This window comes from Poecilia mexicana, unplaced genomic scaffold (genome assembly GCF_051168715.1).
Source record: "Poecilia mexicana isolate PSO_F unplaced genomic scaffold, ASM5116871v1 scaffold_23, whole genome shotgun sequence".
Lineage (NCBI taxonomy): Eukaryota > Metazoa > Chordata > Actinopteri > Cyprinodontiformes > Poeciliidae > Poecilia > Poecilia mexicana.
The window spans coordinates 580,193-602,999 of NW_028263392.1; the positions used below are offsets into that span (position 1 = coordinate 580,193).

Here is a 22,807-nt window from a genome sequence, read left to right on the forward strand (position 1 = left end):
CTTTTGCTGACCTCTCATATTTATTTATTTTTTCAATTAGTCCATCATAATTAGATTTTAACCCTAAAAAAATCCCAACAAAGGCCAGGAAGTGATTATGGTAAATTTATTAAACATCAGCAGCTTTATAAACAGACAGAAAAGAAGTCCCGGCCTTCAACAACCATATGTAAAGTCTTACAACATGCCCATCTGAGTTACAGTAAACGGTGCTGAGTAAGTTCAAGTGCAGAGTCTCAGAAGTATGTACAAATACCTGGATAGATGATAAACAAGTCAAACCCACAAACAAACTGGACAATGTCTTAGCAATTTCTTAATGGTTACTTTAGTTAGATTTTATATTGACTTCTTTTTCTCATTTTGTATTTAATAAACCACGCAAGAAAGACTCACAAGGATAGAGGTCTATAAAATGTTTAGCACGAGCGCACGGAGGTGGATTTTTTTTTTTTTTTTTTTTAGTTTTTATAAGTTCATTTATTATTCATGGCCTGCTTAAAGGCACTGCCACAATACAGAGGGGAAGCTACTGTCCATCACTCACACAAGACAGTCCATTCTAATGTCTAGAGTATATGGGTGGTGGGGTTAAGAGGGAGCCGCTATAGGTAAATCTCATAGAAATCGTCGAGCTCTTCATGAAACAAGTCCCATTCGTCCTCTGAATCTGTTACTTCGTCGTCGGTTCCTGCAGCAAGCAGCATGAGAAGCATCTCACTCAGCTCGAACGTCACCATTTCCTCGTCGTCGTTGTCGAACGAGTCGGTGCTTTCTCTCTCGTCAAAGATGTCCCACAGTGGCGTCCGCCTCGAGTTCTGAGAATTGGAACGGGTCTTACAAAGTGTCTACTGGATCTCACACACACAGAAACTAACTGCTTTTCACTTTCTTTAATCTGCTTTTCCTATTCTCAACTATCTTCTTGCTTTCCAGCTCCACTACAAAGTGGTCACTTAACAGAACTGGTCACTGTACAGCTTTGCGAATGCATTTTAAATGTGTTTACCCGGTTCCTGTTACTGGATCCAGTCTGTCTTCTCTGCGGCTGAGCTTCCTCTAGACGTCCATCAGGGAAGGCGTGTTTGTAGAAGCAGTTTGAGCCAAAAGGACAAGTTCCACGACCTTCATCGAAGTACCGACATGGTTTGCTCCTACAGATACCAGACAACAGAAACAGAGGTCAGGCTTTCTCAGTGAAAGCAGCGACAAAAGAAAAGTAAATGGATTTAGTTTGAATAAAAACCAAAATAAATCTAAATATTTTATCAACTTGATTTGATGTCAGCCACTAAGCAGAGCAGCAGTGCTCATGTAGGAAGCAGGCGACGTACCCCATGCCATCTTTGTATTTCTGGATTAGCTTCTGCTTGTCCTCTTTGTCCTCCACCCAGTACTCACTTGGGATGACAAAGTTGGATGTGATTCGACACTCTGGACAGGACCTAACGAAAGAAAGAGCAGATTACCAGTCATCATCCTTCAGGTCAACAGAGCCATCCTAACTATGGCCTCTTTAATAACCTATAGAGTTATTATCACACCACCTTTAATAAAGCTCAAGAGTCTCTCACATTAGTCAACTTTAGGGCCGAAACAATTCCTCGAATGATTCGAGTACCTCGATTATTAAAATTCCTCGAGGAAAATTTACCTGCCTTGTGTCCGGGTTTTATTACTTAGTGCACCGTGTTCCGGCCAGAACATTATTTGTTTACGCGGAGATCTGACTTCCACCTCTGAGTTGTTGACGAAAGCTAAGTTTTAGAGGCATAACGTTCAATTTTCAAGTTTGGCCCATGGGGATTTTATTGATTGATGATAATGCCCAGGTTTTCATCGTTTTTGGGGGACCAATAAGCATCCTTAAAATGAATGACGTGATGCCTCTGGGAGCTGCTGGTTGAAAGCGAATGGCGGGAAGAGCGAGCGCTGCGGGAGTATTTATACAGGTGAGCGGATAGACTGAACAATGCGGGCGGCTGAGTAGTTGATGCTTTCAGAGTAAGTGTAACTTTACGGACGAACCACACAATAAATTTCATGTCATCCCAGTCTCAACAAACTAGTGGTGGAAAGAATCGCAGTGGTACATGGCTGGTAGATCAGTTTCTTAGTGTGACGAACGAAGGTGCTGTAAATATCCCGTATTGCCCCCCCCTGGTCTACCGGTCCCTGGACTTAAGCTCGTCTGTCCCCTGGTCCGTTTCCTCCCCTCCACCCCCTTCTTACATTCGTTTGATCACCTGCCTCCCAACCCGGGTTAGGGTCAGGGCATCCTGCATGTTTTAGTTCTCTCCCTGGTTTAACGAACTAGGGAGAGTAGAAGAACATTGACTTGGTCAGAACATTGTTTCTACCAACAGGGAGAGAAAACTTGCAGGATGCCGGCCCTCCAGGTCCCACTTTGGGCACTACTGGTTTAGGCTGTATATTCAGAAAGATCAATACCTGGTAAACAGTGGAAAATATACCATGATAGAATTCCTATTTATACAGGTTGAAAATTAACTGTATAAAGAACTGTTAATTTTTTTTATACAGTGAATAAAAAGTTAACCATATAATATTTTATTGCATGGCTAATTTTTTGTGGTTCTGTCTGAATTAGGACAAAGTTATGAATCTTTGTCCTAATTCAGAAACATTCTTACATACTGTTTGTCCCTTAGACTGTGTTGGAAGATGCAGAGTGAAGTCACTGCTCTCCAAGCTACAGAAATAAGTCTGCTTACTTGATAATTTTGCTCTCGAACTGCTTGGCACTCCTCCACTTGCGAATGCATTTCAGACAGTAACAGTGGCTGCAGTTGGAGAGGATCCCAAAACGACGCTCGCTTGGGTTGGACTTCTCGAACACAACCTCCATACACACACCACACATCATGTCCTTACTGCGCTGGATGGCAAAAGAAATCTCCATGTCTTTCTCATGAGCTTCAATGCACGCCTGGAAGGAGGACAGATAACCAACACTTTAGTGCTGCAGGGTTTGGAATAAACATGCTCCGTCTGACTCCCGCTTGATTCCTTCACCTTGGTGTGCTCTGAGCGCTGGGAACTGTCACTGGGATGGAGAACCTGCAGGCCACACATGTCACACACGTCACCATGGAGATAAGCACAGTTGACTCCGTAGCGGCACTCTCCAACAGCAGCGTATGGACAGAGCTGCTTCCTCAGGTCTTTGTTGTCTGGGCCTGCGTCTCTGTCAAACTCCTCAATGAGAGGGGCCGAGCTCTCCACTTTCACTGGCTCAGCTGTGAACACACACACACACACAATTTACTAAATGTTTCATTGTTGCGCTGCAGAGTGGATAAGTCCTGCTCTCTGTCTGATCAACATTTACCCAATTTAAATGTGAACGTTTACCATCTGCAACATTTCTTCAGGATGGAGGTGAAAATGTCTTGAACTGCTGTAATACCAACCTTTTCCCTCATAATACAGAACTTGCCACTTTTTGTTAAAATGTAAAATTTGACCAAAACTACAGCCATGAAACTATCTGCTCCTACTGGAATTAGTGAGAAATAGCCTGAGCAGCTGAATGGAAACATGCTGAAGATCCGAGTCTGAAACTTTACTTGGATTTATGGCATTAAAAGTTTTAGAGTGCCCTGCGTGAGGACGACATCATCCCTGAGCACAAACTCCCACAGAATGTGCACGATGTCTCACACACACTGCTCAAGCAAATACTGTCAACAGGAACCAACACACCTAGTTTCTAGAATCCCAGCTGCATGAGCTGAAAGCACATAAAGCCTGTGATCCTGGCTGACTGGCCTTTATGACGGATAAAAGTCAAAGTGGTTGCTAATGTACCTCAAGAGCCACCATACAGCATTCAGGACAGGGGCCACTAGAGACTGGACTGTAGACGTTCATTGAAAGCCCAACCAAGAATTAATGTACTTACTGTACAGTACATGGACATATTTGTCTCATTTAATATTTGAATTAAAAATTATTTCAGGGCTTTTACTAGTTCTACATGTGAGATATGAAATATAGTTGTGAGGAAGTTGTGTACATTTTGTTTAATTTTTAGAATGATTTAAAAACTAAGATTTGATATTTCACTTAGATGCCCCTGAAAGTTGTTCAGTAGCAATGATCACATCCAAACATCTAAAATGACTTAATAATGTCACATTTTCAAACATTAATATCACTACCAACGTCAGGTGAGTGAAGCCGTTCACTCACCTCGTCCACAGTACGGCTGTCCTGGAACAAACTCTGCAGCGTTGACCCAGTCCTGAGCCCCTGACCCAGGCGACATGTCCCTTGGTTCTGGGTCAGCCGGGTCGGGTGGGTCAGCCGGGTCGGCCTGGGAGACAGAGGCCAGCGGCAGCGTCTGGGTGTTTGGCAGCTCCTCTTTCTTTATGGGTTTACTGTGCTCAAACCTAAACAAGCAAAACAGAACCCATCATCAGAGCAGAAACCATCATCAGAGCAGAACCCATCATCAGAGCAGAACCCATCATCAGAGCAGAATCCATCATTAGAGCAGAACCCATCTACTCACTTCCTGAATTGAAAGAAAAAAACTAAAAACTTGAATAGAGTAAAATAAAAAAAAAGATAATTTTTAACTCAAACCCCAGCCTACTAAAACCATTTCAGACTAAAGGTTCACACACCTGTCTACAGTTGCCTTTGATATATAATTCAAACATTGATAGACATATTTGATGCATACTTACTTGATTTTGATGGCATTTGACAAAAGATAATGGTTATTTCTTGCTTCATGGTTAGTTACTGGATTATATTTTATGGTAAGGTTTAACATCAGTCATGGTGCAACACTAACCTAATTCTGAACATTAAGAAGACCAGGGGAATGGTTGTGGATTTACACAGACACCAGTAGAACCACTGTTGTAAAAAAAAATTGCGATGAGGAGTTCCCAAGTCTTGAAGAAACAAATGTGGACTTTGTAATCAGGATTTATTGTATATCTACAACTAAGAGAATATTATAATGAAGAAACAAAATGTGATGGGGAAGTGAACCAAATGTAGTACTAGAAATATTGTTGTTGCATTTAACTACAAATGATCAAAATCTATACATAATGCTAGTATGCTGGCATGTCAAAAATATACAGTAACACTGTACCAAATATGTCGAAGAAATGGAGAAAACCCCCTCTCCCCCCCCAAAAAAAAAACAAAAAAAACAAAAAACATTTCTGTCACACTCTCAGATGAAGGATGGTTTCAACCTGCTCATTAAGACCGGGGGAATTCAACTAAAAAAAATCTTGTCTTTTTTAATCACTTCATCTATTAAGAAAAAACAACCAGCAACGCAACAAATCTGCTGGAGGCAATGTGGTTCTGAGGACCTGAATCACTCGTTTTTTGGAGCTGCTCAACATGTTATTTTTGGGATTATATTTACTTTTCCTAAAGAAAATATTAAGATAGCTTATTGCATGGCATGTGCATCTTAATATTTTGGCAATATCCCTATGGTAGCCAAAAAGGAAGACCAGCACTTATCTAAAATACAAGTGCAGCGGTATCTGACAGCGGTGAGAAACGCAGCGGCTATGAAATGGATAAAATGACATTCAGCCAAAGATTCAAGGAAACAATACAAAATGAGAAATGGAGCAAATTTATTACTCATAAAATATTATAGATGGACACTGAATAGACTTAAATATGTCACAATATCTGCTATGTCCTTTTGTTCATATTTGTTTATTTTTGTTATATGTCCATTTGACAAGGCTCTTGAAGGTTTTTTTTATATAATTTATTTTGTTTCTTCTTCATGGTGCAATAAAAAGCAAAAATGTAGGTGAAAAAATAATAATTATACTAATAATACTAGTATTGCAAGATTTTTAAATGTCAAGCAGCTCAACTTCCAGATAACACTTCATCTATAATATATACACATGTTGGCTTTAAGTAGTATTATCTGACATCAAAATTTGCACATTGAGTGCAAACAGTGTGATAAAATAATTTTCCAAAACCTAGTCATGTTTATGTCAACAAGCAGAAACCCTCAGAGCTTCTGGGGGGCTGGGCATCAATCAAAAAAACAAATGAACAAGAATGTACAAAGTGAACGCAAACATACTGAATTTCACAAACACCTCATAGCAACATTTTATCTTCATACAAATGGGTTTTATGTAAAAACATAAAACCATTTATGTTTTTAACCACAAATTGGTAAAAAGGTCACTTTAGTAGTGGGTAGTGATGAGTTCCAAATATCTGATCAAAACGCTCATTTATTAACCAATCACACAATTCAAAAGCTGAAAATAAACCAAATCAACCTTCTTCACACATCAGCTCCTCTGACCCATCCAAACAGACTCACACATAGAGATGCACCAGGCCTAGTTATGAGACACAGTGTGCAAAAAGCTACCCAGAAAGCTTGTGGAGTTTGAGGAGGGGGAGGGTACTGAAGCTATGCATAAAGAGAAAAGGAGTGAGCTGAAGCAGAATGAACCTGGTGAACCCAACAACAGCAGCCTGAGAGGAGAGGGGAGGAGAGGAGGAGGGGAGCGGAAGGGAGAGGAAGGGAGGGGGTCAGTCTGACAAAGAGAGACAGAAAAAAAAAAAACTGTTATGCAATTCGGACTGCAGTGTATTCTGTCTGGCCCTAGGGGCTGCAGGGGGAAGAGAGGGAGAAACACAAACACAGAGTAAGAGAAGCTTCAAATGCTAATGACAACATTCACAGCATGTTGGAGTGTTTTAAATGAACAGATTATCTGTCTAAATCAGCATCATAGTGTAGCTAAAGTGCAAGTAGTTAAGTGTACAGTGCATTTAAAAAAAAGAATAGAACATGTCAGTGTTAAGTTTTAATGTTTACATTCCACCAAAAAAGGAAAAAATATAAACACCTGTTAATCTGCCCTGATGTTCAAGAAAATGATCATTTTCTTCAGTACGTATGCATAAAATAATTAACATCTTCAACTTGGACATACAAAGTGAACTCAGATTACAATTTTTGATCAGAGCATACTGTTTGTGGTTGGAACTATAAAAAAAAACTTTGGTTAAAAGGAATTGGATATTATTCAGGACCTGTCAGGTCCCTGTATGGCCGGTGTCAGAGTCTGGTCTGCATTGCCGCCACGGCTGCCCTTTGTCACCGATTCTGTTCATCACTTTCATGGACAGAATTTCTAGGCGCAGCCAAGGTGTTAAGGGGATCCGTTTTGGTGGCCGTCGGATCGCATCTCTGCTTTTTGAGGATGATGTGGTCCAGGGTTGTCCTGCCCCAAGTGGAGGAGTTAAAGTATCTCGGGATCTTGTTCATGAATGAGCGAAGAAGGTAGTGGGAGATCGACAGGCGGATTGGTGCAGCGTCTGGAGTGAAGCGGGCACCGTCCGTTGTGATGAAGAGAGAGCTGAGCCAAAAACTGAAGCTCTTGATTTACTGGTTGATCTTCCTTCCTACCCTCATATACGGTCATGAGTTTTGGATCATGACCGAAAGAACAAGCAGCCAAAATGGGTTTTCCATTAATGAATGGATGGATGGATATTATTCAGTTTTTCTTTTAGAATCTCAGAAATCAAGCTACAACATCTGAATTGATTGATCAATCAGTCCGGCCCAGAGTCCAGGACACTCCTGTAGATGAGATTTTAATCTCAAATCGTTTTAATCCCGAATAAATAAATGTTAAAATAAAAAAAAGTGGTGGGATAAATAACAAATAAAACATTTTGGTTTTGCAACAATTTTGAACTAAATATTTCAGTTCCATCAACTGAATGATTGCTGTGCTTTAGTAGATGAGCTTAGATGAGTTTATAATAAAACTCATCTACCCACTATCCACCATCTACCAGCTTAGTCCTGCAAATGGTGACTGTCAACACACTCAGGCTGCCCATGTCCATAAAAAAATATGATGGGTAACATTATTGTTGGAATGATAAATAAAAATAAGCAATACCACAATGTGTATAAATATGTAAGCAGCGACAAAAGCTGCTTTTCTGATTAAAGTGAAAGCATTTAGGGAAATGTTTCATTTTGTGCCCTAATCTAATCCACTATACAAAGTAAGTGTGTCATTTCTTTAGGACTGCACAACACAAATTTAAAGCTATCATAATATTGTTGTAGACAAAATGCATATCATAAAGAACTGCCTTACCTGCAACAAAGGCCAGCTGATTATTTAAGTACCAGTCATTTGGACTCACTGTGTCTGTCATATACTTGGTAACATATTTTTGATGTGATAAAAAACATTTCAGAAACCAATGTGACAGTAAGGTGGGCATCAACAAGAACCAACTGTTTCAATAAAACCATCATACGTGAATTTAATTTTCTCTGGGGTCTATGTTTGTTATGAATCTACGTTTGTTATGAATCCAAAACATAAATTCATTTAAGCCCTAAGCTGAAAGTATATAAAAAGAACTTGAAGGTGTTTAAACAAAAAAAGGATGCATGGGAGTCAGCTGCATGAGATTTCTGGCACCAGGAACCAAAACTGCAAATCCACAACATCCATCACATTAAGCAATTCATTCTCCAGCACCGTTTCCTACTGACCTAAAGAGCATCAGAAACATAGAGCCAAAGGAGGCAGCCGCATGTCGACAAAACTTTACAAATTTATGTTTTTTCAAAGCTTCCTCTCACCAAAGAGCAGCTGATGAGCTTAACAGCAACTCCACAGTTTATAGACAACACATTGACTGGAGCAGCTGTCTCACATATCAGAGTCACTTGAGGAGCAAGCAGCATAGCTAAGATGCCCCTCCAGCAAGGCTGTCATTGGTTCAGAGCATGGCTACTTTTAGAAAACTAGTAACAACAATCTAGATTAGTAATTTCCCAGCCCATATTAGACTTGCATGCATATCTTATTTATTTTGGCATATGTTTGTAAAATTCCTGGAGTAGTCAATACCTGCAGCGATCTCCAAACACACAGTTTCCCTTCTGAAAGAACTTGCATATCATGGCTGCAGGTTTGCTGCTTGATAGATCATGAGAGTATCTACAGCTGTCTCCTTCTTTGCAAAGACCATGCATGAAATACCTGCAAATTCAAATGTGAAAAAGACAAGTACAAGAATTAGAAAAGAATAAGGTAATCATTTTAAAATTAATAATTTGGCAGAACCGAAAGGCTGAACACTCATCTAGAAGTACAGAAGACAGTTAAGGATAAATGCATCCTACTGCTTTAATACTGAAACTATATTCCTCATCACTGACAATAAAACTATTGGAATGACGAATCAATCAGGAATTTACCACTAGATCCTATCTTTCCCTACAGTGTGTACTGCTTACCACCAGGCTGCTTTAAGGTGAAAGAATATAAAGTTCTTATGAAGTATGGTTTATGGTTTTATCAAGGTGTGGCAGTATGTATAAGTTTGACACGTTTGCCAGTCGGATAATAGTTGACAATGTACGTAACATAGCTAGCTAGCCGGCCGCTAAAGTGGCTCAGTGGCCATAGTCAACACAATAACAGAGGACTCCAGCTAGCTCAGTAACAGAGCCGAGGTTGTCGTCAGGCTGTTAATCGGCCACTAACCGTCCTCACAAACCAATATTCGTGTCAACCAATAGCTGAATATGCCCTGACACTATAATACTCGAAGATAGCGCTCTACCTGCAGGTTACGTGTTTTGTCCAACCTCCTGTTACTGAAGGAGCCGCCGTAGACGCTGCTGCTGCCTCCGCCATTTCTGTTTATGTTGAGAAGCTACAGCCGGATGTTCCGGACAGCTCCGCTTAGGCTCGGCTACTTTCGGAGCGAACGAACGGGATCGATGATTACCGAAAAACCTATTTTGACTCTTTATTATACAACTTAATTTTTTGCTTAAATTATAATGGTCTCGTCTTGATTAGTCACATCATATGAAATTCATTTAATTTCATGAAAAAAATAATAACTGAAGAAGAGCCACATTGTTTAAATAGCGGTTAAGTGAAGGTTTAGTTTAATCTCTGAGTCACATTCTGTGAACATGAGCTTCCTCCGGCCTCCTCCAGATGGCGCTGCTCGGAAGCTGGATTGAAACATGTAGTGTGTTGTCAGGAAATACTGGTGGAGTGTTCTGCAACTCTAAGGAAAATAACAATTTCAGGGAATTTTTATGACTATTTCTAACCAAGAATAAACCTCGCACAAGCATAGCTAAAATAAATTTAAATATAATGGAAAAAGAAGGCTGCATAGTGCCACAGTTGGTAGCACTGCTGCCTTGCAGCAAGAAGGTCCTGGGTTTGCATCCTAGCCTGCTGTTTTCTGCATGGTATCTAATTCTCCTTAGGTGTGTGCGCATGATTGTTTGTTCTGTCTGTCTCTGGACGGGTTGCCATGTGATAGACTGGTGACCTGTCCAGGGTGACCTTGCCTGTTGATTGCTGGAGATAGGCACCAGCACCCCTAATGACCCCAATGGGATAAGGGTGTAAGTAAATGGATGGAAAAGTTACATTCTTTGTCACTCATTTTAGAAAGGGAAACTCAAATTACATAATTTATTATTACACATAGTAAATGGCAAATGATAAATAAATAAGAAAATAAAGTTTTTAAGTGGCAAAGATTTTATTCTTCATTCCCTCATGCATACTGCATGCAAAGACATCTGGCTCTCAGCCACTGGAGATCAGGATGACCTAGAGGTCATGCTTCTCTGAGTTGCTCTGGATTCAACAACTCATAAGGCAAAAATATTTCCTGCAATGACTTTGTAAGGTTAAAATACCTATAGTGTACATTTATAGTGTTGGAGTCGTACTGCCATTGCTAGCAGTATAAATGCCAAAACAGCAATGCTCCAGTCATTTTCGATGTCACCATAACGACACAGAGGCGTACTAACCTGTGCACTCAAATCCTTATGTGTATTTTGACTGAGTAAACACTTAATTGAAGGACGTAGTGCAAGTACTGGGACGGGGCCTATGTACATGACATATGTCACCAGTAATCACTATGGTAGCACTGGCAGACCTAGATGGACTATGGCAGGAAAGTCTGATGAGGTAGCACAAAACATATGAAAATGGCAGAAAAGGTCCCCAAGATACTGTTCTTATGAGAAAGCACTCTTTTTAATGACAAGGAGTGGTTAGTTAAAAAATGGTATCCTGTCCAGCAAAATAAAACAGTCAATGAACTGTATAGTTCTTGCAATATGAAAACATGAAAAGTTTTAGATGAAAACTGTTGAACACCAAATGGCACCATCAGGTGCTGCACCATGCACCAACTTGGTTTTGACTGTCAATATATACTGCTCAAAAAAATAAAGGGAACATTTCACTTTAATTTTGTGTGTGGCTCCAAATCCAGGCCTCCATTGGTTAATAAATTTGATTTCCATTGATGATTTTTGGGTGATTTTGTTGTCAGCACATTCAACTTTGTACAGAACAAAGTATTCAATGAGAATATTTCATTCATTCAGATCTAGGATGTGTTATTTGAGTGTTCCCTTTATTTTTTGAGCAGTGTACATTACTTGCTCTCCACTGGTGTGGTAGATCAGCACTTTTAAATTACACTGGTAATTTAAAACAAGCAGGCAGGTCTTCTATATTTTGAGTTTTAACCAGCCGTTTATTTGGAACATTTTAAAGGTCCATTCATCTACTGTTACTATACCCAACACTTACGCTGGTAGTGTTATTCAGCTTTGGTGGTTCCCTCTATCGCCAAAGGTTGCTTGTCAACATCCTTAGAATGTTGCCTCATTGGTATACTTCTTCTGAATAATGCCTTTTCCTTTTAGACTATGCAGGGTTGTAATGTAAAGCTCTTCTCCAGTCACACTGGTTATTTTACTGAAGATTCAAACAATCATTGTTTTAATTCATAGTCATCATACAAGTGAGCTTGTGCAAACGAGGGAAACGGCTGGGTATCTAGATCTCTGCAGCACTACTATGCAGTTATGTGCCAACTTGGAAAATTAATTTGAACGACTGAAAGAATTTTGATGCTAATAAGTCTCAATTTCTTTCTTTTTTAGTGTATATTATATCCAGATATTATTTTGGTAACCTTAGGCCAAATATTCTAGAATTTAGGAAGAATTATTCATGGATTACTTGTGAAAAAACAATAATGAACACCTGCAGAAAAAGAAGAATAGATAAAAATTGATGACGACACGTGAACATTTAAACCCACAGTATTTATTTGGATTCTAAAAACTAGACTGACATGATTGACATCCCGGCTCAGAAGGTCATTTCTAAACAAAAAAATGAACCATATAAATAAAGGATTCTGTCAGACTGTGGTTAGTTGAGCTGTCTGAGGAGTAAACTAGAGGCAAATTGACTTGGGGCTGACCGAAGCTAATATGGCTCTACAACAAAGTAATACACAGAGTGTTGGGTTCTGCTCTGCTGTCATTTTGCACCAGCTGCAACAAAGAGCAAAATTATCTCATCTGAAACTGTGTCAACACCTGCTGGACTGTTTCAATTTGGATCAGCAGGAAGCTACAAAGCTGAACCCAATGAACAGGACCGAAACTTTACAGAGGACTTTCAACTTCTCTAATTAGAACAAACGTTGTTTTAGTGCAGTGAAGTAACTACTGATTCTGTCAGAAAATTTAATATCTGAAGCAAGAGCTAGATGTTTCTAAGGTCAAAGTTGATGCCACAGGTCAGCAGAACAGAACCTAGCACTAGGAAGGATTTGATGTCTGACATTTTTTATGCTCTCCATGACGACGACCCTCTAGGTGGGTGAATGAGTGAGACCGTATAATCTAACCAAACCCAGAGACTCCTACTGACACACCACTTCCACTCTTGATGAACAATTCATATAAAGTAATAATGACTGTGTAAACAAAAAAAGCAATAAAATTTACTTGCACATTAAAAAAAGTATTAGTCACATTAATACAGAAATAAATGGCACATTGAATTCCTAATTTTAAAAGAAAGTGGTGCTTTTCTTTACTGAGGAGACATGTTAAATAAATTACTACCATAAATGTTACATACAAATCTGGAGTAGTATATACAAATGAATTGTTAGACACAAATAAACTACAGTTTTTAATTTTATGTTTAGACAGCAGTAGAAGTGTATGATACAATGTAGGGGGTTGTGTTGAACAAATTTGGGCCGGAGTGTGTGGGTTGGTGGCTGGTTGGCTTGCTGAAGGTGGAGGAGGGGCCGTCTTTCCAAACCATAAACCGTCCAGGAAACAGAATCGCCTGTATGGACTGGCTCTGGAACGATCACGTCCAACATGATGGAAGCCTTGGGAGCAAAGGAACACTGGTTCACTTTCACTTTGTTAAAGGAAAATTATGCCATCTTTCTCCATCCCAGCTCAAACTCTTAGTCGAGTTCTGATTGTTCAGTTTTGTGTTTCAACGCAGTAAGAGAAACACAGAGAATGACTGTCAGCTTGATGGGAAGGAATGGGAAGCGTAAGTTAGACTGGGTCCGAAGTGCAAGGAAACAATACTACTGTGGTAAAAAAATAAAAATAAAATGACATAATTTTCCTTTTACAACTTGTTTCCAATTCAATTTGTGTCCATCCCTAAATCTATCTCTGACACATCCCATACTATCATGGTATCCCTCCATGTCCCATCTCCCTGACCTCCTATAGATTGTTCTGAAGACATAATAGATATCCCTGCTTTTTCCTTCAACATCCCTTAAAAGTCTCCATGGTAACAGTGGTTGGATAGAAGCACGGGGGCCGTGAGCTGAGTGGAGCTGAGTAAAGAAACCGTTGTCTACTTTGTAAACACGTATAGATTCTGAATCTCCAGATGGCTCTTCTGGTTTGGTCTTCACAACTGGATCATGGCTTTCACAAGATGTCTCCTCCTGTGGAGTACAGGTGGCCATAACCAAAGTTTTCTCATTCTGATACAAACTTCTGATTCCTAAAAAAAAAAAAAGAAAAAAAAAGAAAAAAACTCCAAAAGAAAAACAAATCCTTCACGAACCATTACAGAGTTCTCCTGCTCCTCTGTCTCCATAGCAACATGCTTGCCAAAACATAGCATCAGCGGGCTGCGTGAGGCAGTGAGAGCAGAGCTTTATGAGGACTGTGCGCTCCTCAGGGCAGGTTTGGTCCATCAACCCAGCAGTTAGTCCTTGAGATTCTAGTCTGGGCAGTCTAATGAGTTCATTGTGCAGCTTGGCTGCCTCCAGTTCCTCCGTCATTCCTCCTTAAAGTGTGAGTGGGGTTTGGACTGAAGGAGCATGTGTTGGTTTACAGGAGGAGGGTCTGGAAGGATGGTGATGCTGGTCCAAGCTGCAGGATACCTCCCAAAGACGCCTGTTGATTTTGTGCATATAACACACAGTGTTCAGACACTTGGGGAGTTGATTTTTCTGGGACTTTTTCTTCTTTATAGTAGAAACACTGCAACATGTGACATTAGATTATTAGTTCAACACTAGTGAACAGTGGTGAAAGGCCCCTTTCCCTCTTTGTTCTGCTGAGGTTGGCCAGCAGAGGCTCCATCAGGCACAGCAGCGCCCCCCAGTGTTTCCTGGTAGCATGGGCTCCTCCCCTCTAGGCGTCTGACAGGCAGCTCTGGATACTGTCCATCCACAGCTGGGCATTTGAACTCTCCTGGGCACACAAGTTATACATGCGCTTGGCCGTCTTCAGCTGAGAGTGGGAGAGACAGGACAGTTAGAACCACTGAAATACACGGAATACTTTTTGCCTTATGAAAGTATTCACACCCTTTGCACTCTTATACAATGGAAACTGGAAAGTATTTTACTGACTTTCCTTCCTGCCTGTCCTTTCTTGTGTTGATTTATTTTGTTTCTGCACCATAATGAGTGTTTCTGTATTTGAAGGACAGAAATGTTTGCAAACTCACATCAAAGAAGGCTTTCTCCTCCACGTTTTTCGGCGCTCCCATGGCAGGTGTTCCCACTGTGACCGACTCCACGTCCGACAGCTCGATCACACCTTTACAGTCTTTGTCCTGCCTGCTGTCGTAGTATCGCAGCTGGAAAAGGAGCCATGTTAGCGACAGGAGGAGGTCACAATCAGAACGGTATTCTTTAGTTTGGGTTGGTGGGGCTGTGTGATAAATTTCACCTGATGTTTCGTCTTATCCAGCACAAACCACCTAGGTTTCCATGGTTTCAGCAATGCTCCTCTTTTGTACAAAATGCCTTCAAAACTCCTGATGGGGAAGAAATGTTAAAAATGAGAGCAGTTCTGTTGAGGTGTGGGATGATCAGCAGTTAAAACTGCATCATCATTTAACCTGTTTATAGGTGAAGCTCAATAAATCAGCATAGAATTGAAACTCAAAAAAAATACTTTACAAGGTGTAAACATTATATTATTCATGTCATATTTATTTATGTTCATTTTGAGGATTGTGGTTCACAGCTAATAAAACACTGAAAAGTCAGCTTCCTAATGACCTTTTCTAACCTACCATAACAGCATTTTACTTTTTAAACTTAATTACTGAAATTAATTAGCTTTTTCATGACATTCAAATTTGGATGCATCTGTATTTAGCAGGTTTTGATGTTTGTTTCTGTCTCTATATTCACACTGCAGGTCTTAATCCTCAGTTCTGACTTCTTGGCAGTTGTTCACATTTCCAAATATATGTGACTTGTGTGCAATTTTCTGTGTGAACTGCAATAATGTCACATGCAGTGAGCATGCTCAGAGTTTGTAGAAGTAAACATGGATGCTAATGATGGAGGATCTGAGCTTCCCCTCACAGACGGCCGCCCTCTGGGGAACAGACCTGTTCTCACTCTCCGTGCTCTGGAACTGGCTGTAGAGCGTGCTGGTACTCGGCCGACCCGCGACAGGCGTGGACGTGGCGCTAGCTTCACAGTCCAGACCCAGCTTGATGGAAGATCCAACTCTGCTGTCCTGCAGGCAGACGCCCTGGGATCGCCGCTGGTGGCTTAGGTTGGAGGACATCAACAGAGAACTGGAGAATGACGGCTGTTAAGAGAGAGAGATAATATTCAGAATCACATTTAAAATCAGTTCTAATACTGTTACTAGGTAACAGCATTAGTTACTAGGTAACAGTATTAGTATGTGGGTGGGAAATGAAACTCTTATCTCACTTTGCTTTCCAGTTTGGTCTCAGTCCTCTGTGTGGTCTTGATTTTGTCCCACGTGTCCTTCCACTTCTCCGATGTGTGGCCGAGCTCAGCCTCCAGGTCCTGCAGATCTTGCAGCAGTTTAGTGATGGCATCAGGTATCACTTTGCTTAGGTTGTCATAACATGGCCACACGATGTGCCGCTGAGACTTTGGAGCACCGGTGTCAGCTTTCTCTGCCGTCTCCTCTGCCAGGCTCTCCTGCCGGCTCCTCAGCTCCCAGTCATACGGGGGTCCATCAGACAGAGTTTCCTCCAAGTAGAAGTCCCACACCTTCAGGTTGGAAATGAACGTGTACGGCCGCAGGACCTGTAACACATTTCCATATCAGCCTCGTCTTAATGATTTAAGAACTCTGATTCCTGCAACAATTCCGGAATGTTCCTGAGTCATGTTCCTTTAATATTCTGAGTCTAGATTTCATTCAACCTCAGTAACAAGTGCAATTGTCACTACAAGATAGACGGAAGCTGCCCTCACCTCCTCATCCTCTGGAGAGTACATGTAGTTGTAGAAGACGGGGGCTTTCTTGTTGAGTCGGTCGACGTAGTCCCACACAGACTTGCACACCTGAGGATTTCTCCTGTCGCTTTTCTCCTCGTACAACACTCCTACATCCACACAGTGATCAGCGTCACACAAACCGCACAGTCAGACAAACATGAGCAGATCTACTGCGGCTGTGGCTCACCCAGCTCAATGCGGTCATAGTCCGAGTCCAGCAGGAAGGTGCGGAAGCGGTTGGACATGTAATGGTAGGCCAGGAACTTCAGGTAGTATTGGCTGAACTCAAACTCCATGGGGAACTGAAGATGGATCTGAAGGATGCAGAGGGGTTTTTAGGATGACAACACAGTTCTTTACACAAAGAAGCAGTTTTTATGCTGTTCAGTTCATTCAAACAGACATTTTCATCTTGGCTAAACTCAGTGTTTTGCTCTAGAAATGTGTGACTACAGGCTTAAGAGCAGGAAGCAACATCTTTCTGTAGCCCAACTCCACAGGAACACAGATGGCCATACATACACCATATGTATGGCCATACAAAATAAGGTAATTTTATTTATAAAGCACATTTTCAACAACAAGGCAATTCAAAGTGCTTTACATATGTAGAGAACAAGGAAGGGAACTTGAGGACTGCTGACATTTCTGCACAGAGGGTTTTATCTGTTTGAATCCAGGTCAGAGGTAAGACAGCAGAGGTCTCAGACAGGACAAATACAGTGTCAAGTCTAAAGATGTAAGACTATTTTCACAACTTTGAGTTCGTTAAGGTTTGCAAACATTTGTTTCAGCACACCAAAGCATTTCATCCTGGTTTTGGTCTGGTCTTTATTGAACCAATGCAGCACCTTTTTTTCTTCAACACTTGGGAAAACACAGGAGCTCATGTTCAGCTCAATGACTAAAAATGCCGAGGTCCTCATCCATCACATTGAGTTGTTTGCTTCTTGCTAACCCTGAGTAGCAACACTGCACAGTCTGACCTGGGATAGAGATGTTGACCCCACCTGGTGTACACAGTCGAGGAACTGCAGAAAGACGGGGGTGAAGCCACTGCTCTGGCTGCCCAGCGTCTGCGCACCCCGGTGGCTGAACCTGTGGCCAAACGACAGCCACTCCTTCTCTACCAGCAGTCGGAAACCATCAAACGTTCTATAGTATGGGTCAGACAGCAGCTGCACCAGGGACACCACCTACAAAAACACAGTTCAAACTCCTGGATAAAAAAAGTAACAAATAAAAGCAGATTTTGTGTTGAGCTACATATCTTTGTCGTGGTCCGACCTGTGTTGTAACGTCCCAGCCATCCTCCAGGCTGACCATGACCGAGGAGCCGGTGTCCAGAAGCTCCACCACCAAAACGGACACCTGCAGCACTCTGTGCAACTGGAAACACGGCCAATTTCAGGTCAGAGTCCTGTCATGGCTGAGCATCTACACTAAAGCTGTAAAACCAATAAATACTGACCAGAGTCATCCACTCCGAGTCCTCTAGGAGGCGCAGGAAGCTCATGTTTGGCTCCGTAGTTTGGGAGCTCGGCACACAGGCTTTCATCAGCTTCTTGAAACTGTTCTTCACCTGCCGCACGTCACACACCTCGATGGGGATCACCTCCCACTGCTGGAACGAGTCCTGCTTTCCTCCCTGATGACAACATGTCATTCTCTTCACTTACATTTAATGAATACCCTTTTTTATTTTTGCACCAAACATCACATATGAGTTTGACAGAATACCAAAACAGACCACATGATAGCTTTTACCAAAAGAACAGATTTTCCCAAAGTATCTGGAGCAACATCCAGCATTACACACATCTGTCATTCACATGAATGTTTTTATGACCCTGAAGTTTTATACTCAGAAAGGAAATCTTTTCCAAATGCCTTTGTCCCTTAATAAAGTAGCTCTCATGTGAATGAACTTATTTAGCTAATTTAGAAATTCAAAAAGTTTTTATTATGTAATTAGTTAATTTTAAAGAGTGGTTAATATATTAAATCTTTAATGGAAATTGGCTTTATGAATAAAACAATGAAATGTGTAGAATGTTTAGAAGCTTTATCCTGAGGAACTTTATAAACGTTATGGGTTTATGACTGAGCCAAGAAAATCTACTATAAGTATGGTCTTAAAGTCTCTCTAGCTCCATTGCTCATAGTTTCCCAAATCCACTTCTGATTGGCTGATTGGACCCTCATGACGTCTCTTCCAGAAATTCCCAGCTTCCAAAGCAGCAGTCTTCAGAGAGAGAACCCAGCAAGGAGCTTTGTCCCTGATCAAATTACAACGCTCAGTTGGGGGAAATGTTTTGTGTGCATGTTATACGGTGAAATTCTTCAATGTTCTGTTTTGTTTTACCTCTACAACTCTGACCTGTTTAACATCACACTGATTTTTTTCATTTGATGCCCATTTGTTCCTTCTGCCCAACTTGGTGCCCAAACAAACTGAACCAGAACCAGCAACAACTAACTTTTGTTCAGAAAAGCAAAGCTTTAGTTCTGCATATTAGCATAACAGTTTTCTTAGCATTATACTGCTGATCATATGCCAACCCATAATCAGAGCAAACATTCAATAACTGCTGATAGTCAGCTCTGCTGGGTGAGAGAACAGATCATCACCGATCCTACAAATAGTTTTACAGTTTCAACTGTTCTGACAAGTCATCCGTGTACAAGTTAAACACTGCAGATTATTGATTTAACAACCACATTTTTGTCAAATCAATATCAATTAATTTTAATTTGTCTAAATCAATTTTAGACAAATACTTTGTCTAAAACAGCAGCTAACTGAAGACTAAGACATACTATCTTCTAGTTCTTTTGTGGAGTCCCGTTATTGTGATCATGCAGTATGACTAGTGACATTCTTTAGCCTTTCTTCTCACCTTGAGTTGGGCCTTGTCCCCGATAATGTAGAGGTAGGCTTTCTGCTGGCGCAGGAACAGCGGATCATTTGGCCCTCCGTTGGGCTGTGGAGATTCCTTGCCAGCCAAACGTGTCCCAATGTCTGGGTTGTAGGCACTTAGACGGCCACTGCCCCGGATGCTGCCCCATTTACCTGCAGGGGACACACATACACACAAAGTCAAGTCTTCCAAGACATCATTATGTGAACCTTTAATCAACACTTCATGTTGAAGACCATTGTAAAGGATCATTCTGTTTTACTGAAAGAGCTGGAATGATCCTTCAATGTGACGGCGTCTGACTGCTCACATTCAGCTGCTACCAGCCAAGATCTCAAGCAAGGCAGCGATGAGTAAAAACTGCCCAGCTCACTTTGCTACATCTGCATCATGATGATTAATCAGCGGAGAGAAGAATCAAACAGAAACAAACAGGACGTCAGAGTCCAGCTGCAGCGGCAGCAGCATGCACACAACACACACAAGCAGTAACAACAAACCCCTTAGTCTGTGCAGAGACACTGCTTTTTCCAGAAGGACACCACACTGAAGCTACTGTTAGATATCTGATTGGTTAGAGAGGAGTGCAGGAAGAGTGAGGGGGCGTGGCCTACTGTACCTCTAGGAGAGTTCCTAGCTTTGCCAGAGACTTTGGGCTGAGAGAGGGAGATGACTTTCGCCTTTTGACCAAGTGCTGAGGTCAAATGACAGAGACGGCTCGTTAACCAACAGCGTTAAACAACGGAGGATGGTTCACTGGTTTGCACTGATTTCACACATGATGTAAAAGGAGTGTGTTCACTGACACACCATCAACCCTGATCAGTCCTCATTTCACTATGAGGACAGACTAGCAGCTCACCTCCTCTGCTGAAGGTTCCAGGGATGTCCTCCTTGTTGCCCAGAACCTGCTTCATCAGGTCTCCAATCTTCGGCTGCCTGAGCTTATCGGATGACTCTGTGTACAGCAAAAGCTGTCAGCCTGCAGACAAGGGTCCTCTAACAGCAACATGTGCTTTCAGAGTGTGTGCACTGACCAGATGTGTTCATGTGTGTGGATGTGAAGCCACTCAGGGTGTTTCTGCCGGTACTCTCACTGTAGGAGGGCATGGAGCTGATGATGGCTTGGAGGTATTTCTCCTGCTCCAGGCTGGTGGAGTCTGCTTGAGACGGCACTAGTTGAGATGAAAAACAGAAACAAAATGTTAGGCTTGAGCTGAGAGCTACGTCTCATCAATAACTGAGGTGTTAAAAGGAGCTTTTCCCTTTATTGTTTGCTGCACTTCACCAATAATTTATTATCAGACAAAGATAACCTGACTAAATATGAAATAAAGTTTTGAAATGATCATTTACTTAACTATTTTTCCTTAGTGAAAAACATCTCCCATTTATATTTGTTCAGAAGACTTTAGATTGATAATAATGTTTGATGACCTGAAACATTGTGTGATCAAAATGCAGCCAGAATAAACTTGAAATGGTGCAAATATTTTTTCACAGGACTGTACCTGTGCAAAGTTGACAAAGTGGATGTTTTATATCTGATTAAGTAAACCTCACTAATTCAGCATTCAGCTCAGATAATAAGTTATATGTGGCTTCTTTGAAGTCCAACTGTCTCTTCCTATAAAGTCTAAACATTACTAAAATATAAATATGAACATGGTGTGCACAAAGACGACCAATAAGAGCTACACAATAGGCTGCAGTCATCCAGGACATGACAGAACTGCAACAGAAGGCAACTGAACGTCTCTCTTTTCTTCAAGATATCAAGAAAAGATGTCTACCTCCCTTCTTTTAAGAACTGAAATGACTGTCAGGAATGTGCCCAGACAGTCATCTTGACATAATGTACCTGCAGTCGGCGCATTGGGAGACTTGAAGAAGCTGACGACTCCCTTGCCATGAAGGCCTGCAGAGCGCAACAGGACGGCCTTGGTGCGCGAGTGTCTCCAGCACACGACAGGGAAGCGATTCTGTCTGTAGCAGCGGCAGATCCTATTAATGGTGGAGTCCGGAATGTTCTGAGGGATGATCAGCAGGCCGGGGTAGCTGGAACACAAGAGGTGGAACCATTTTTATTTGTCTGTCTGTCTTTTCTACGCACTCTGCAAAAGGATTCACACCCCTGAAAATTTGTTGCATTTTGTCTTGGTACAAACAATAGTTTTGAAGGATTTTATTGGGATTTCATGTCACAGACCAACATGGTGCATCAATGTAAAATGGACAGAAAAGGATTCAGTTTTCAGAAACTGGGGTTTGAGAAAAATGTTGAAAACTATTTGTCATTTCCTTTTATTCACATTATTTCATGACCTTGTTTTCACTTAAAATCCCCACAAAATACACCAAATATATATGCCATGTGGAAATGCTCAAAGGGTGTAAATAGTTTAGAAAGGCCTTCTACATCTGTAGACTGACTACTGCTGCTGTACCTCCTGCAGACTGTGTACATGCGATTAGCTGTAGAAATCCTGAACGGCTCATTCTTAGATCGCGTCAGGCTGTTGCTCAGCGTGCCCAGACCCAGGCGCTGGTAGTCACGGCAACAGGCGCGCTCAACAACGTTGCTCATAGTCTGTCTGTCTGAAGAGCGGATGGTAGAGGACAGAGTCAGGGCGCTCTGATCCACTTCCTCTGAAACTGTGGAGAAAATTGATTGATTTAAACTTTAGACCCACAATTCATTTAATTTGTTAAATGATGAAAAACAAATCGTTAAAAAACTGATCGGCCTTTTTCCTTGTAATACCTGAGATTTCATCTTCATCCAGCTCGGACTGGAAGCTGCTCCTGTTCTCCCAGGTGGCCGGAACCTCCTTCTTCCTGCCCACATACTGACGACTAATGGTCCTCTTTGCATTCTTCACCAGGTTTTTGGAAAGTGTCCTGAAGAGGATAAGGACATTCTCAAAGATTTGTATCAATGTGGATCACTCTGAGTAACTTATTTTTGGGGTTTTGAAGTCTGAAATTGAGAAAATCTAAAAGTAAATTTAAACAGTTCTGACAAGTTGTCACATGGATACACATTCAGATTTAATAATACTCTGGGCATTTATTATGTTTCTGTTTTTTGTGTTTCTGATTTTTTCTTATTATTATGATTCTCCACTAAAACTCATTGCTGCCTATACCCAAAGACTTATTCTAACTTTTATTTGGTGTCCGGGTTCAGTAGCCACACCGCCACTTAGATAAAAAAAAACTGAGGG

The 22,807-nt window shown here is 41.3% G+C and overlaps 2 protein-coding genes across 5 annotated transcripts in view; both read right to left on the bottom strand.

Moving 5' to 3' along the window:
• Window positions 1-92: 92 nt before the first annotated feature.
• mkrn1 (makorin, ring finger protein, 1) lies at window positions 93-9,775 on the bottom strand. Its single transcript, XM_015010693.2, has 8 exons — window positions 9,655-9,775; window positions 8,937-9,068; window positions 4,216-4,415; window positions 3,037-3,260; window positions 2,736-2,950; window positions 1,335-1,445; window positions 1,010-1,154; window positions 93-818 (listed from the first exon to the last, which is right to left on the bottom strand). Exons 1-8 carry the CDS (start codon window positions 9,726-9,728, stop codon window positions 606-608), a joined length of 1,314 nt encoding a protein of 437 aa, XP_014866179.1. The 5' UTR covers window positions 9,729-9,775; the 3' UTR covers window positions 93-605.
• A 2,402-nt stretch (window positions 9,776-12,177) lies between these two features.
• Window positions 12,178-22,807, bottom strand: part of sbf1 (SET binding factor 1) — a 58,322-nt gene continuing 47,692 nt past the window's right edge. For 3 of the 4 annotated variants that reach the window (XM_015010689.2, XM_015010686.2, XM_015010691.2), the window contains 17 exons: window positions 22,345-22,481; window positions 22,028-22,235; window positions 21,442-21,638; window positions 20,618-20,755; window positions 20,443-20,538; window positions 20,200-20,274; window positions 19,560-19,732; window positions 18,131-18,307; window positions 17,947-18,048; window positions 17,670-17,855; window positions 16,847-16,973; window positions 16,636-16,766; window positions 16,120-16,464; window positions 15,786-15,991; window positions 15,113-15,200; window positions 14,889-15,020; window positions 12,178-14,668 (listed from right to left, as the gene is read on the bottom strand). In XM_015010689.2, the coding sequence (XP_014866175.2) occupies window positions 14,570-14,668; window positions 14,889-15,020; window positions 15,113-15,200; window positions 15,786-15,991; window positions 16,120-16,464; window positions 16,636-16,766; window positions 16,847-16,973; window positions 17,670-17,855; window positions 17,947-18,048; window positions 18,131-18,307; window positions 19,560-19,732; window positions 20,200-20,274; window positions 20,443-20,538; window positions 20,618-20,755; window positions 21,442-21,638; window positions 22,028-22,235; window positions 22,345-22,481 (2,617 nt within the window). In that variant the 3' untranslated portion in view covers window positions 12,178-14,569. The remainder of the gene's footprint in view (window positions 14,669-14,888; window positions 15,021-15,112; window positions 15,201-15,785; window positions 15,992-16,119; window positions 16,465-16,635; window positions 16,767-16,846; window positions 16,974-17,669; window positions 17,856-17,946; window positions 18,049-18,130; window positions 18,308-19,559; window positions 19,733-20,199; window positions 20,275-20,442; window positions 20,539-20,617; window positions 20,756-21,441; window positions 21,639-22,027; window positions 22,236-22,344; window positions 22,482-22,807) is intronic. The other variant, XM_015010688.2, reaches the window with a different exon arrangement.

Excerpts from the sequence above, each read along its gene's own strand:
- mkrn1 (XM_015010693.2), bottom strand. The coding sequence starts at position 9,728 with ATGGCGGAGGCAGCAGCAGCGTCTACGGCGGCTCCTTCAGTAACAGGA. Across the intron at positions 2,951-3,036 it reads AGCGCTCAGAGCACACCAAG|GCGTGCATTGAAGCTCATGA; the intron begins GTGAAGGAATCA and ends TCCTCCTTCCAG. Across the intron at positions 1,155-1,334 it reads AAATACAAAGATGGCATGGG|GAGCAAACCATGTCGGTACT; the intron begins GTACGTCGCCTG and ends TGGTATCTGTAG.